The 15,726-nt window shown below is 32.5% G+C and overlaps 1 protein-coding gene and 2 long non-coding RNA genes across 3 annotated transcripts; 2 read left to right on the plus strand and 1 right to left on the minus strand.

Annotated features, from left to right (window-relative positions):
• Positions 1-1,563: 1,563 nt before the first annotated feature.
• On the minus strand, positions 1,564-2,604 carry LOC131015908 (uncharacterized). Its single transcript, XR_009098727.1, has 2 exons — positions 2,377-2,604; positions 1,564-1,938 (listed from the first exon to the last, which is right to left on the minus strand). It is a non-coding gene; the product is annotated as an uncharacterized LOC131015908 (long non-coding RNA).
• On the plus strand, positions 1,762-4,905 carry LOC131015893 (probable xyloglucan endotransglucosylase/hydrolase protein 30). Its single transcript, XM_057944383.1, has 4 exons — positions 1,762-1,966; positions 2,062-2,162; positions 2,233-2,441; positions 4,319-4,905. Exons 1-4 carry the CDS (start codon positions 1,762-1,764, stop codon positions 4,803-4,805), a joined length of 1,002 nt encoding a protein of 333 aa, XP_057800366.1. The 3' UTR covers positions 4,806-4,905.
• A 2,720-nt stretch (positions 4,906-7,625) lies between these two features.
• LOC131015911 (uncharacterized) lies at positions 7,626-8,801 on the plus strand. The gene is made up of 2 exons (XR_009098730.1): positions 7,626-8,114; positions 8,666-8,801. It is a non-coding gene; the product is annotated as an uncharacterized LOC131015911 (long non-coding RNA).
• The last annotated feature ends 6,925 nt before the right edge of the window (positions 8,802-15,726 follow it).

A 15,726-nucleotide genomic window follows, 5' to 3' on the forward strand; every position in this document is an offset into this window, starting at 1 on the left:
TAGTTAAAATTAAATATCAGATGTTTTAATTATCAAAATCGCCCTGCCTCGAATCATGCATAAACAAACGCAATAATACAAAAGAGCAGATTTTTTTTTTTTTTGAGAAATTACAAAAGAGAGGTTAGAAACGCGTAATCTTCTTTACTTTGTCCGTCATAAACACGGATGGAGCCCACGCAGAGCACCATCTTTTGTTGGGTCTATTATCCTTTACTTAGTTTCAAATGATCTTTAGTTTCAAATTTAAATGTATTTTGTAATTAAGTGAATAAGCGTTCTCAAACTTTCAATATTAGTTGGGGATGGACCGATTGAGATTTGTTTTATGGCCATCGATCAATTTTTTAAAAAGAAAAAAAATAGCTTTGATTTGAAATATTCAATCGGTTAATAATTGATACTTTTATCATTTGGTTTTGATTCAATTGAGTCATTATTTTTTTTATAAATTAATAATTAAATTTAAAAACATCATCATAGTAAACTCGAACTCAAGACCTTTGACCTTTGATATTAACTCTACTGCTAGATCATCACACGCACGTTGAATCATTAAATTTTGTATCATATTATAGTTGTATCCAATTGTAAATGTGTTTGATGATGACTATATATCTAAGCATTTGCCAATGAGGCATTGTTCTAATGGCAAAGTTGAGGCACCCAGAGATTCTCTTTTGTGAGAGGTTTTGGGTTCGGTCCCGCCTGTGTGCGGGTAGTTTTTCCACGTTCTCACTCTTGTGTGGGTAGTGGTTCCGTCTGCGTGCGATTGTTTTCCACCTTTGTGTGGTGTGTAGAGTTCTCACCTGCGTCCGAGTTGTTTATTTGATTATATAGTAGTACATCTAATTTTCATAAAATATATCTAAGCATTTAATAAAAAGTGATAATATGCAATACTAGTCATTCTTTGATAAATTCAAAATTTGAGAATTCTATTGGATTACGTGAAATTTTGAGAACTCAATTGTAATGAAATTAAGAAACTTTTGGCGAAACGAAAGTTTGATGACTAAATAATAAATTTTGTTGAAAGTTGAAGAAGCCATGAATCATGATGTATTGTAAGATAAATACAATAATATCAACATCAATTGTATAAATAACGTTAAGTTTTTTAGAAGGAATTTAAATGTTAGCAATCGACCTATAGAGTCAAAAAAAGATAATTAAAATAGAATAACTTTTTTTTAGAATTACAAAAGGCATCTAATACTACACAAAATTGAAAAATTAACCGTATGCAAGCGGGACCACTATCCATACAAAAATGAGAATACTATCCACATAAAAGTGGGAAAATTATCCGCACGCAAACCGAATTGAACCCAATACCTCTCACAAAGAAGTCTTTGGGTGTCTCAATTTTACCACTTGAGCTAGACCTCATTAGCATTAAATAGAATAACCATAAGAGTGAATTTGCACCCACCTTATATATCTCTTTTTGGCAATTGTAGCTAATTCATATATTAATATAGATGCTTAATCCAAACTGAAATGACTAGAAATGCTAAGTTTTTCTAGTAAAAGAGAATAAGCAATTCTTAGCGCAATCAATTTTGATAAAAACACTTTGTATTTGATATCCAGAAAAGGCTTTAATTACGTGTGCCAGCAACTAGCTAGCGATACATTTTCCTATAACAAAAGCACACGGTTCCTCATCTTCTTTCTAGAGTAGTAGTGCATATATATATATATATATATTAACAAGATTGATAGAAAAAAACAGAAAACTCAAATTAAGAATCAGTTATGAATCATGATTTGATAGCAGCAATGAAGAAGCTCATCCAATATTCTCTCTCATCAATCTATCTTCTTCTTCTTCTCGTGGACGTAGGTTGTGCGTTGAACACAACCCCCTTCTCCAAAGGCTTCACCCCTCTTTTTGGTCATCCAAATATCATCCCTTCTCTCGACGATCGATCCCTTCAACTTCATCTCAATCAATACACAGGTATATATATATATGATTATGAATCTATACATACATATATATGTGATGAAGCACAATTATTGTTGATCCCTTGTATAAAATAATTGGGTGTGCAGGGTCGGGATTCAAATCCGCAGAGGTGTACAAGTACGGGTTGTTCAGCGCCAAAATCAAGCTACCATCGGACTACGCAGCAGGCGTCGTCGTCGCCTTTTATGTATGTAATTCTAATTAAACTTATTTTGTAAGTTAATTAATTAATTATGTGATGGATAAGATGATGACAGACAACAAATGGAGATATGTTTGGAAAGACACACGACGAGCTGGATTTCGAGTTTTTAGGGAACATACGAGGAAAGGCGTGGCGGTTTCAGACAAATATGTATGGGAATGGGAGCACTAACAGAGGCAGAGAAGAGAGATATTACCTCTGGTTTCACCCTTCCAAACACTTTCATCGTTACACCATTTTCTGGACCACCACCAATATCATGTAAGTCATTATTTCTTTTTCCCACTTCATGGATTAACTCCTTCATTAATTTGTTTCAAACATTAGCTAGGGAAACAAACTCAATAAAATCTCATTTATAAGAGCCATCGTTTTTTAACACATTGACATTAATTTGGAATATATCGTTCCAACTACACGTGTTGCCTACTTAATTGTTTTTTGTCCAAAGAAATTACGTGTTAAAATGAAAATTTGTTGAGTGTAATTCATATTTTATGAATCGAACTGTATATATATAGACCTCAGTTTACCAAATACCAAATGTTTATATATCATATCGGTAATGATAATAGATTTACATTTTCCTTTTATTTTTGGATTAATCGAAATCGATCGGGAAAAGGCTGAAAATTTGATTTTTTTTAATATATTAATTAGTAGTATTAGTTAACCTTCAAATTAATTTGTTGATTGATGATATGAATTATTAATTAATTAGAATTTAATTTAACGTGGTTAGCAATGATATATTAATAATTTTTTTTTTATGATATTGTTATTGTGTTAATCATTGATTTCTTTTAGAATTTTGTACTGAAGAAAAGAGAGCTGAAAACAGTTCTTTTTTTTAATTGTTCAGTTTTGGGTTTCAATTAACCAAAATATTCGGTATGATTTATTAAAACTGAAAGAATCATTATTGTAATGAATTTATATATGTATTCGTACGAAAGTAAGAAAATTATAAAATTAAAATATCTAATAAGGGGATCAAGCTAGTATCAAACAAAATTTGGGACATACTCCCTCCGTCCCGCCCAAGATGCTACATATTCCTTTTTGGGCCGTCCCAACGAAGATGCTACATTTCTATATTTGGCAAAAATAAGGAATTTTAAACACTTAATTAACACTAATTAAGTATTTCTTTATTACATTCTCTCTCCTACTTTATCACTTTATTACCTTCTCTTTCTTACTTTATCACTTTCTCTCTCCTACTTTATCACTTTATTAAATTCTCTTTCTTACTTTATCACTTTCTCTCTCATACTTTATCACTTTATTATTACACACTTAAAACATTAATCTACAACTCCTTAAATCCCGTGCCCAAAGGTAAATGTAGCGTCTTGGCCGGGACGGAGGGAGTATTAAAATAAGAAATTGAATAGAAATTAGTTCGGGTCTTTTGTCATCTAGCTAGATAAAAGACATAAACGAATCCAATCATTGTAAATTAAAATATAAAATTTTAGACCACACTTATTTATATATGATTAATAATAAATCCGAAGAATTTGTTAATATATATGGTGTGGTGGTGAAAGTCTGATGATAGTCATAGCTTGTGAACGCAAAGCTGCTCGCCGAAGAAGAAAAATTAGCCACTATTGACTACTTTAAAATCCATGATGAGGATTTGTAGCCGTATAATTGTTAAAAGATTCACATGCATTTAGATAATCATGAAAATATTGAGAAAGTGTCACATGCATCGGACAAGTGAATCATAAAAAGTCGTCTAGGTGATGAATATTTAGGTCAAAATAATTGCGTGAAAACAAAGGAAATTTGTTGTCATTTTCAAGTTTAGCTGGTAAAGTCATACGATGGCATGCCTTGATTGGAGCTTGCCAAAATATTGCAAATATATACTTTCATCTTTTATTTTTATTTTCTTTTTTTAATTCTTCTTTTAGTTTGTATATTATTACTTTATGTTAAGCGTCCCAAACGATCGATAGAGTGAGCAATATTATTAGTGAGATATATATTCGTACGATAATAGAACACTGAGAGTGCCGAAATAGGTAACGAAAGTTTCATGATTAGTGAGTTATACATTGGTGATTAATTTTATATTTTATTACTAATTTGATTTGTTTAATTAAATTTGTGAATTTCATCTGCAGATTCTATATTGATGATGTCCCGATCCGAGAAATTGTACGAAATGATGCAATGGGAGCTGATTTCCCATCAAAACCTATGGCATTATACGCCACAATATGGGATGCATCGGATTGGGCTACTTCCGGTGGCAAATACAAAGCAAATTACAAATATGCCCCTTTCGTGGCCGAGTTCAGCGACCTCGTCCTCAACGGGTGCGCCGCCTATCCGGTGGAAGAGGTGGTCGCCACCGGCTGCGATGAGATAAATGACCAACTTGCTATTTTTGATAGAATAAGCCCTAGACAAAGAGTGGCCATGAAAAGATTTAGAGAAAGATACATGTATTATTCGTATTGTTATGATAAATTAAGGTATCCGGTGCCTCCGCCCGAATGTGTCATTGATCCGGCGGAGAGGCAGATGTTTAAGGAGACGGGGCGGCTGAAATTTGACGAGAAGCACCACCGCCGGAGGTTCAACCAAAGAGGCCAAGTTAAGAGGTAGGTGAGTGATATTATAATTTGAATTTTCCTTCTCTAGATTTTTTGGGATGATTTGATTGAAATAATTTATATTAATGAATGAATATAGAAATTATTTTGTAGATGTTCTAGTATATTATGCAGAGAATATAAAATCTACATTTATAGCTATACTATATTGAAAAGGCAATTCCTAATTTAAAATCAATTTCAAAATGAGTGACAATTTTGTAGTTTTAATAAAATTGAAGGTTTATTTGTAATTATATTTTTTCTTAATCTTCTTATTTTTTTGTTTTAGTTCTTTTTAAAATTTAAAAATTCGACTAATTATAAAATATTTAATATCCATATCAAATCAAAGATCACGCTAATAGCTTTAATTTGATATATTTTATATACATATTTAATTTAAAATATAAAAGTTATATTTATTTAAAGATTAAATTTTTAAAAATTCTCTCTCTTCTCTCATCTTTTAATTTTTGAATAAATCTATTTTTTATTTTTTTTATTTTTGTTTTTAGTTTTTTAACTTATTATTTATGCCTTTTCATAATATCTGTTTTTAATGTTGTGAATTTTTTTTGTTTTTTTCTTTCAATATCCAGCTTAAAAATATTCAATTAAAACTATTTTTTTATTATATTTATACATATGATAAGTAAGTTGGTATCTATTTTATTATTAATATAAAAATATAAAAAAAATTCGTACATTGTACGAGATACAAATGCTAGTTATATTTATGCAGGCAATTCTACCCACTCTTAAATTAGTTTTAATGACAATTTTGTTAATATTTCGTAAAAAAAATGAAGAGCCATATTCTATGCGAAAATCAAATTAAAATATGATATAGAAAACCATCGTTTGCAGTAAAACAAAATTAAGAAAATTAACTAAGTAGACATCCTAGATAATTCATTTACAAAATTTGAAATTCACGTATACGATTATGAATGTGTAATTCGTCTAAATTTGAACGAAATCATTTAATGCTATATTTTATAAGAGAAAAAAGTGTGAAATTATTTTATAATATATTTACAAATTATGAATAGTTTTCAGTAAAACAAGTGTTCACATGATATATCAAACTTTATTATTAAATAAGTCAACGTTACATGTCAAATTAAAATGAAAGAGTATATTAAAAAGGATTTCATCCACCCTAATATGACTTAGAGAAATAAATATTCGAAAAATACAAAATGAAACTTTGAAAACAATGCGCTATAATATAAGAATTAGTGATATAAACAACGATAGATAACATTTCTCATTCAAATATATGTTAGAGTATTTCTACACTCTAAGTTGGTTGTCATTGTGTAGACTAGTATGAGTGTCTTCATGAGTTCTACTTGTAGTTTTTTTATGAGTTGCTTCCGATGTTACAAGTTTTCTGGAGACACTACTACAAAAACGCTCATAGATAACGGATTTTATCTATGACCCCAAAAAACCGATAAGTATAGTGGTGATATCTATGATACGGTCATACATAACGGTTTAAAAATATTATGTATAGTAGTATAGCTCATAGATAAAATCCGTTATCTATGACCCCAAAAAATCGATAAGTATAGTGGTGATATCTATGATACGGTCATACATAACGGTTTAAAAACCATTATGTATAGTAGTATAGATAATGATATGCGTTGATACATAACGATATAAAACCGTTATTTTTAACAGTTATACATAACGGTTTCTACCGTTATGTATTAATATTTTTTTACCGGTATGTATTAGAATTTTTTATTTTTTCCCCATCATAGTTATCGTTTTTGTCAACTTTTTATAACGGTTTTTACCGTTATCTTTGTAGTAAATACATAACGGTTATATACCCAATAGATAACACACGAGACCGTTATGTATAATTGTCATAGATAACGTTCACTACCGTCATTAAAGATCATAAGAACCGTTATGATTACATATTCAAGTTATTATAGATAACGTTCTAGTTTCCTATACATAACGGTTTGTTTACGTTATCTTTATATACAGGAAATTGGAGTTTTACCCACACATAATTACCCACGCATAATAATGTGTGGTAGTTTAGCCACACATAATTTGAAAATGTGTGGGTAAATCAATTAAAAGATTTTAATTAGTTATCGACATTTAAAATGTGTAGCAAAAACATTTTTGTGACATTTATTATTTTAACGGTGAATTTTTAAATTTTACTTATGTAACAAATTTTATTTTTGATTTTGTTGTGCCAACGTGGCAAACTAATAAAAGTTATTAACCACACATAATTTTAAGTTATTTATGTGTGGCTAATGAAATTTTATAATTATTAATTCTTGACATATAATAAACGTGAGAAAATATATTTATCCACACTTATAGTTTGGTCTTGATTAATTATTTTTATAAATCTTAATTAAAGTTTTACCCACACATAATCAACAATACATATTTTGAAAAATGTGTAGGTAAATCAATTTGAAAATTTCAATTAGTTATTGACATTTAAAATGTGTAGCAAAAAAAATTAGTGACATTTTGACGGTAATTTTTTTAATTTTGTTTATTTAAAGAAGTTTATTTTTAAATTTGTTGTGCCGACGTGGCAAACTAATAAAATTTTTTAACCACACATAATTATCAATTATATATGTGTGGGTAATGAATTTTTATAGTTTTTTTTACAAATTAAAAAAAATTCAATTTAAAACTTTTTTTTTAACATAAATTCAATTTAAAACTTGTATAACATATTCTATGTCTATATCAATACAATCTAATTGTAATATTGATATTCCAACAAGATTGATCGAATTCAAAAAGATTGAATAGTGGATTAATTCGTACATTTATATAAGCATATCCACACTAGTATTTATATAAGCATATATATCCGCACTAGCTTTTAAGTTAATCTCCAACTAGTTCATCTTCTGTGACTAGAATTAAAAATTTAGTAAAAAAAGTATAAAAAAGAAATATACTAAGCATAGGCAAAACAATCATTTCGCAAAATTATTTTCGTTTTACCGCCATTTACCAAAAAACCCTCTAAAAACCTATCTAAGAAACTTGGCAGTTTATCCACAATCTTAGTGGAGTTTAAATTACCAATTCCTCTCATCCATTACAATCCCCACTACTCCTCTCCGATTATTCCCCACTTTCCTTAACTCCAGTAAGTATAGGTAGGAAACACTGAATTGTTCGGAAATGGTCAGAGAAGAAGTTGAGAATACGAGGGCAGACATGGTAATCAACAGAGTGGAAAGAGCACACAGGCCAAGCAATGAAATTCCTGATGGATTCAACTATAACTATCTCAAGATTTACTACGGTGACACCTTTTGTTTGTTTTGTTTTGTCTTCTCTAAATTCAAAATCCACAAATTTAATTCATCTTTAACCTAATGCTTGGTGATTTTATAATGTTCAATATTTTGAGTGTTGGTTTTACGATCTTAATTGTTCCCCTACTTTTGGGGGGAATAATTACTTATCTTGCTGATTTTTGCTATAATATGTGTGGCAAAAATCTGGTCGATCACTGAATGAGAATCATGTTGATGTTTTAGTTGTGGATTGTGCTATACTGAATTATGCTTGTGGCAGCATATAATTTCATGTTGTAAGTAAAAGCAAAATTAATAGTTCTCTACCCTCTTTAATCAACATAGTACCTATTAAGGACTCATATATTGGCATGATTTGGTTAATTCCTCTGTGAAACTGCAATACGACAAGTCGATGAACATTTTAGTTCTTGTAGTTATAACTCTTATGTTTTCGTGGACATTTTAGTTCTTGTTTTTAATCACATTTGAGAGTCTTTATTTTTACTTATCTAATGTCTACGTTCCTAATGGTATTGACTTTTAAGAGATGCAGATCATACTGCAATACGACAAGTCGATGAAGATGTGAAGCTAAACCACAAAAGATTGGAGGGTGAAGATCTTGAAGCACTTGGTTTATCTTCAAGACACATAATAGATTTTTGGCACCTTAGTTATTTAAATATTTTGGAATGTTTATAATTGTCATATTATTTTGATTTTATGTAATATTATTTGATAAAATTTCTATGATATAATTGTGTTAGATGCATTGTCATGTGTTTTTTGTATTTATATTTCAATTTTGATATCACATACCTGATTGTGAAATAAAATTAGAAAAAATAAATAATTTTTTTTGCATAAAATATATTTTATACACAATTAAATTGATATTTATAATCACAAACAAATAATATTTTTTTTCCTAATATTTAAATATTATTTTTTTATTAAAATTTATACCCACACATATATTATATCAATTACCTACACATATAAATTGTGACGTGTCAATATCGAATGCCATGTCATCATCTACATAATTTCCACATCAGCATTATATTATGACAAAAAAATATATTTATCTACACATAAGAGACACTTTTAGTGACATATATATGTGTCGACAATATTATTAGATTTATCCACACATAAATATATATGTGGGTAAAAACCTTTCTCTACACTTTTATTGTGACACATGTTGACATTTACATTATGTGTGGGTAAACACATATACCTACACATAACCATACCTTTAACCACATTTACGTGTGTGGGCGAAAACTCAATTTCTTGTAGTATACATCACAGTTTTGTAACCGTTATGTATTGTTTAAATTTCGTTATCTAATTTCATCATAAATAACGGTTTTGTATGTATTACATAACGGTTCCTTTCCGTTATCGTTGTTTTACATTACAGTTTGCATCCGTTATGAATGGTTTCAATTGTGTTGTCTATTTTCATTATAGATAACAATTTTCTATTATAGATAACGGTTTTCCTGCAAATTTTGTATTTATTCTCAATTTTTCTTTTATTATGTCTAAAAATGAATAAATAAATTCAAATAATAAAATAACATTAACAAAATAATATTAGCATAGATAACATAACATCCAAAGATGTGAGTGCTACATATAACCATCCAAACAAGTGTTGTCGTACATGTTCTACATAAATAACAAAACATTGCCATATATGTAGATATTGACTAATTTACAACAAAATCATTGAAAATGTCACTTCTTCAAAACACGGACTGTGAATATCCACCTGCCATATATGCACACCTTGAAATAAAAGAAAACCAAGATAGTAAAAAACGTTCAAGTGAACTATGATACATTAACATATATGTGTCATACCTAAAGATCAATCAAAGACGTGCTTTATCACACACGTTGCCCATTCCTCACGAATTTCATCGATTTCAGCTAGAGTATACGTCTTCACATTCTTAAACTATAACAGAAACATGTAAATAAATATTCTTTAGTAATAAGTACAAATGTTGTATTAGAAAATTAAATGATCAAGAGTATTAGATTTAGTTACCATTGATGACAGAGACGTGGGGGCATCAAGGCTATAGTGTGCAATGACATCTTTCATGAACTTCATGACATAAAATCCACATTGGTTCGAATCAGGCTGGATAGGTCCCTGCAATATACAATGAAAACATATATTTTATCCACCCAAAAAATAAACAAACTAGAGCTTAATTGAGTTTAAAGTCGTGAGTACTAAATAGCAAATTATACTACCTTAACTATATCACAACTTGCTGATTTCTTGAATTTTTTTCCCTTGCGTGCATTAACAAGGTTCATCACACTTGATAGCATAGTCAATAAGGTAGTTCATATTAGCTATAAAAACCGATTATAGAGATGATTAGTTAAAGTTTAAGACTTACGTGTCAACGACGGATTTCCATGTCGTATCGCGATTCCGATGAGAAATTGGATCCATAAAAAACACACGATCTTTCTCAAAATCAACGATTGTCAGAATCCAATGCCCACTATTTTATAAGAAAATTGAATTAGTAGGCGAAAACATGATATACCACACTAACTACTAAATTAGAAGCTTCAACATTTTACATGCTTGCTTACCCTACGTTGCAAGGAACGAATACCAACTGATTTGACGTAGCCTCAAGTATCCTATCTGATAATGCACGTGCTCTAGCCTCAACTGATTTTCCATTAGATATGGTAAATGGATTCACAAACATAAACTTTCCTAGAGTTCCATCTTTCTTCATCTTTTCATACAAATGACTGCCAATAAATTTGGATATGTTTAGATAAGAAATAAACATGTTAATATAAATGAGAATAACTTAATAAGTCATTTTCCAAACATATGTGATAATGCAGTTCCCCGTACTCGGTTCCAAATTATAGAAGGGAATCACATCATCCTTCTTTAGAATCCAAACTGTAATATCCTGCCCGAAGACTTCAAAGTCTATTTTCACATGTATTCCTACATCCGTGAACGACTTCTCCATCATATAGTATAGTACTAGCAATGATCCAGGCAATGATGACAAATTCTTCACCACGGAGTCCTTGACAACATTTTTTGCAACTGCCTTCTTATTGCATTTCTAAATAAATGCACAACATGTCAGAGGTATTAATTAACATGTCCAAGGCTGTTAGAGAAAAACTAAATTACCTCAATTGACTTTAATAGCAAGTATATATTCAAGTTATTATATATGACAGGTGGATATTAATTACTATGTCCAAAGCTGCTAGAGAAGAACTAAAATTACCTCAATTGACTTCTCCACCACCAAATCACTAGGCCATGCGACATGGGTTCCTAATGCACTTCCCACGGTCTCCATCTCATCTAAAATATGAAAGGGTAGTCGTGCATTCTCATCGACAACCTCATTAATCGCCACACGCAACGAGTCTTCAGGCATTGGAGATCCGTGTAGGACATCACCAGCAACAACGACCGTTCCATAAGCTACAACTTTGGTGGATTCTTTTTCAAGTAATTTTACCATCTTCCCCTGCATCAAATAAAGTATAGTTGTTTATTAGTTGGGAAGCTGACTTTGTGTGTTCTTTGGTCTATATATGAAAGGAAGAAACAACAAAAATACTTATTACAAGTATTCACGTAATACCTCCAGTCCAATTGATTTTTCAACTAATACGACGTCTTCAACCTGTTTCTTCTGAGGCTTTACCACAGAACAGCTGCCCAATCCTTCAGACTTGTCTTCCTTATCACATACCTTCGCTTCAAGTTTTCCAATCCTATTTACCAATTCATAGATCACTTTATCTAGCACAAGTATGCGTCCATCTTGTTCTTTTATTTATTTCTTCGCATCCTCCAATTCAGCTTGTGATTTATCATCAGTTTCTTGTATATTTCCTCTAGGCGTATGGAAGAATGATTTGGGTTTGACACCTGCCCCTAAACCTCGCACACGAACAGTATGTTCTGCTTTTTGCAGGGCACGTGACAACAAATCGCTTGAACCGGACTCAGAATCAAGTATCCCTTCCTCTTTTTCACGTATGTAGTCATCCTGTTATTTTCAAACAATAACATGATTAAAAGGTAAATATGCAATTTAATGATCAATTTTAAGGGAATTAACATAATGCAACGCCTTACTATTTTATGAATGGTATTCTTCAAGTTTTCATTCTCAATTTCTCCATCCTTAGTCAATCTTGCTCTCTTCCACATCACAGCTCTGTCTATTTCTTCATCACCTCTAAATTCAGTCTTCTATAAAACATTTCATGTAAATAATTTGAAGTTATTACATAAAACAATATTGATAATAATAACAAACAAGAAGTTAAGCAACAACAGCCATAAGGATTTTTGAAGTTAAACAACAGCAGCCAATGATTTGAGTTGTTGCATCTCGTTTTTTAAGTTGTCTGCCTCAACTCAAGCTTATTGCCACTACAGTAGTACCCCAATTTAATCATTTCGTGCCATACAGTAATACATAATTTTTGTATTTGAAATTGGAACATCAAGAATTTTGTGTTCCAAGTATCGAAAAGTCACACTCCACCGTTTACTCGTTAACTTCACCTGTCTCATATTTCAAACTACAATTTGTCAGTATTCAATAATTTAAAGAAGAGTCTAAAAACTTTCCACAATTTTTCATTAAGAGAGAGAGAGAGATAGTAAAATGCAGCTTCATATATTACCAGAATTACACACCAAAGTTCCAAGCAGGAAACATGGCATTGACACAGACACTAGTACTTGTCAAGTAACAGATCACACTCATCATCGTAGAAATAAATTATGTATATAGATGAGACATATGAAATTATAATATCCAGCATAGTAGAACCACAATTTGTCTCAACTGGGACATATAAGTAGTTTTACCTTGATTTCTTCGGCAAATCTTGCATATCCTTTGCGGGAAAGATGATGGGGGTATATGTTCTTACGCTGTCTCTCCTTTTGTTGCTCACTCAAAGTCTACAATATTATTGTAGTGATGTAAGAGATAGGTACACCATTCACTAAAATGTATAGATACGAACTTATGTACCTTAAATTCAGACGACATGCGGATGACTACAAATTGATTCCAATCTAATGGCAGAATGCCACTTCCCAGTGGCGGTTCATGCAACTTTGAAGCATCATCTTGATTTGGTACAATAAAGTCATTGTACATTCTAGTTTTCCAGCTTCGCCACTTCGAATTAGCAGATTCCATGCAACCAGCCTTCCATTGCTCGGGAACATCGTAAGAAGACTACATCATCATTATAAAAACAAAATTCTACAAATTGGACAATAGTAAAAACCTAAAAATAAGTATTTTTAGGAGAACTACTTTGACTGTATCCCAAATTAGGTCTTTGACATCTCGTGGGACTTCTTTCTACTTCTTAATGCTTATCTTCACGTGATCACATGTAAGTAGGCCAATGTAACTTTGTAATTCAGCTACTGCGTCGCCCACTGGTTGTCCGAGAGCATTGAAATCAACATGTTTGATTTTCCCTTTAGCCCTTCGTTGAGCAACCTTAGTCAGACATACATTTTCCCTTTTGGCCATGCTAGTTAAAGTTGTATTTGTAGAAGGTTCTGAGGCAGAAGGATCACTAGGGCTGGGAATCGGGTCGGGTTCGGGTACCCTACCCGAAAAAATCGGGTACCCGAACCCGAAAATACCCTAAATTTGCTACCCGAACCCGAACCCGAAATTGAAATCGGGTACCCTAATACCCGACTCGGGTACCCGAGTCGGGTATTCGGGTACCCTAAATTACCCGAGTCGACTGAAATTTCACCAAAATTCAACCCAAAATTCCACCAAAATTCAACCCAAAATCGAGCCAATTCAAAGCAGATCAAGAAAGCTCAAATGAATTCAGTCGAAATTCCCCATTACCCGATAGTTTTTACGCCATTCCCCAAATGAATTCAGTCGAAATTCATACAAATCATACAAAATCATACATAGAAAATCTGTATTTTTAAAAAAAAGAAAAAAAGAAGAAGAAGAAGAAGATTCGAAGAAGAAGAAGAGAAGGCGTAGAAGCTCGGCGGCATGGCATGGCTGGTCTGGGCGACAAGCTCGGCGAACCGACTGCGGCGGAACGAAGGGGCGACTGGGCGAGGGTCGTGGCTGGGAGAGACTGGGAGCGAGCTGGGCGAAGCTCGGCGAACCGACTGGGCGAAGCTCGGCGAACCGACTGGGCGAGGGTCTGGGCGATGACGGGCGGCGAGGGGCGCTGACTCATCGGAGACGGGAGACCGGGAGGGATTTCTGCCCTGGAGACTGGAGTGGGGGCAGCGGCAGCAGGGGAGGGATTTAGGGCTGAAAGTGGAGTTTGGGAATTGGGACTTTGGGAGGGAGGAGGGATCTGGGAATTCGGGAATTGGGGGAATTGCTAGGGCTGGGAGTTTGGGAGTTTAAATTTCACAATTAAAAATGTCGGGTAATTCGGGTATACCCGATACCCGATCGGGTATACCCGATACCCGATTCCGCAGACCCCTAAATACCCGAACCCGTACCCGATCCCGAAAAAATCGGGTATCGGGTACCCAATACCCGATTTTTTCGGGTCGGGTATCGGGTACCCGATTACCCGAACCCGGAATTCCCAGCCCTAAGGATCACTATCCTTTGAATCCATGATAATCCAAGTCCTGTTCAACAAATAATTATTACATTAGCATCGAATGAATTAATAAGAAGGTATGAGTGCAATCATAATATTAGCAGCTAATTTATGGTATATAACAACGTATAAAATCAGTATCTTAGCAAATCAGTATCTTAGAAAATGCAGCAGCCATTCACTTTCTTGTATTGCATTATTTCTTTCTCATTTATCTCCATTTTTTCCTCTCTACACTCCACCAATATACTATAGTTAGAACAGTATAAGAAAAAAAAACATAAATAATGTAGAGAACCATACCAAACTACATATTAGCATCATCAACCCAAATAACATCACAGTCTTCACGCACGCATGGTGGTTCATTTTCATCCGACGCTTTACTTGTATCAACTACAGGCACTGTTTTTGAAAAACCTTGCAGTTGGATCGAAATGTCTCCTATATCATCACGATTGACTACTTCAGTATATCGTTTGTTGGGACTAGCAAGAACCACAGACCATTCTTCATTTTCAGGGTCTTGAATGTAGAACACTTGTTTAGCTTGATTACCCAATATAAATGAATCTGACTTGTACCCTAATCTATTCAAATTAACTAGGGTGAAGCCAGAATCATCCACTCTTACGCCAATGTTGTTGTCTACCCAACTACACTTAAACACTACAACACGAAATGCAGTGTAATCAAGCTCCCATATTTCCTCAATTCTTCCATAAAATAACATATCAGAAACAATTAGATTCTTATCTTTTGAACTAGCCACTTGCATGACATCTGCCTTTATGCTAACTCCAGAATTCTGAGTCGCTCTAACTTCATCACGTTTGCATGTATAAATGAAACCATCAACAGTGTAACTAACATATTCTGTTACGCGTTTACTAGGCCCAAAAGAAAGATATTTCAATCTAGAATCCATAGTTGTCTTTGAAACCT

The sequence above is a fragment of the Salvia miltiorrhiza genome, chromosome 3, assembly GCF_028751815.1.
Source record: "Salvia miltiorrhiza cultivar Shanhuang (shh) chromosome 3, IMPLAD_Smil_shh, whole genome shotgun sequence".
NCBI lineage: Eukaryota > Viridiplantae > Streptophyta > Magnoliopsida > Lamiales > Lamiaceae > Salvia > Salvia miltiorrhiza.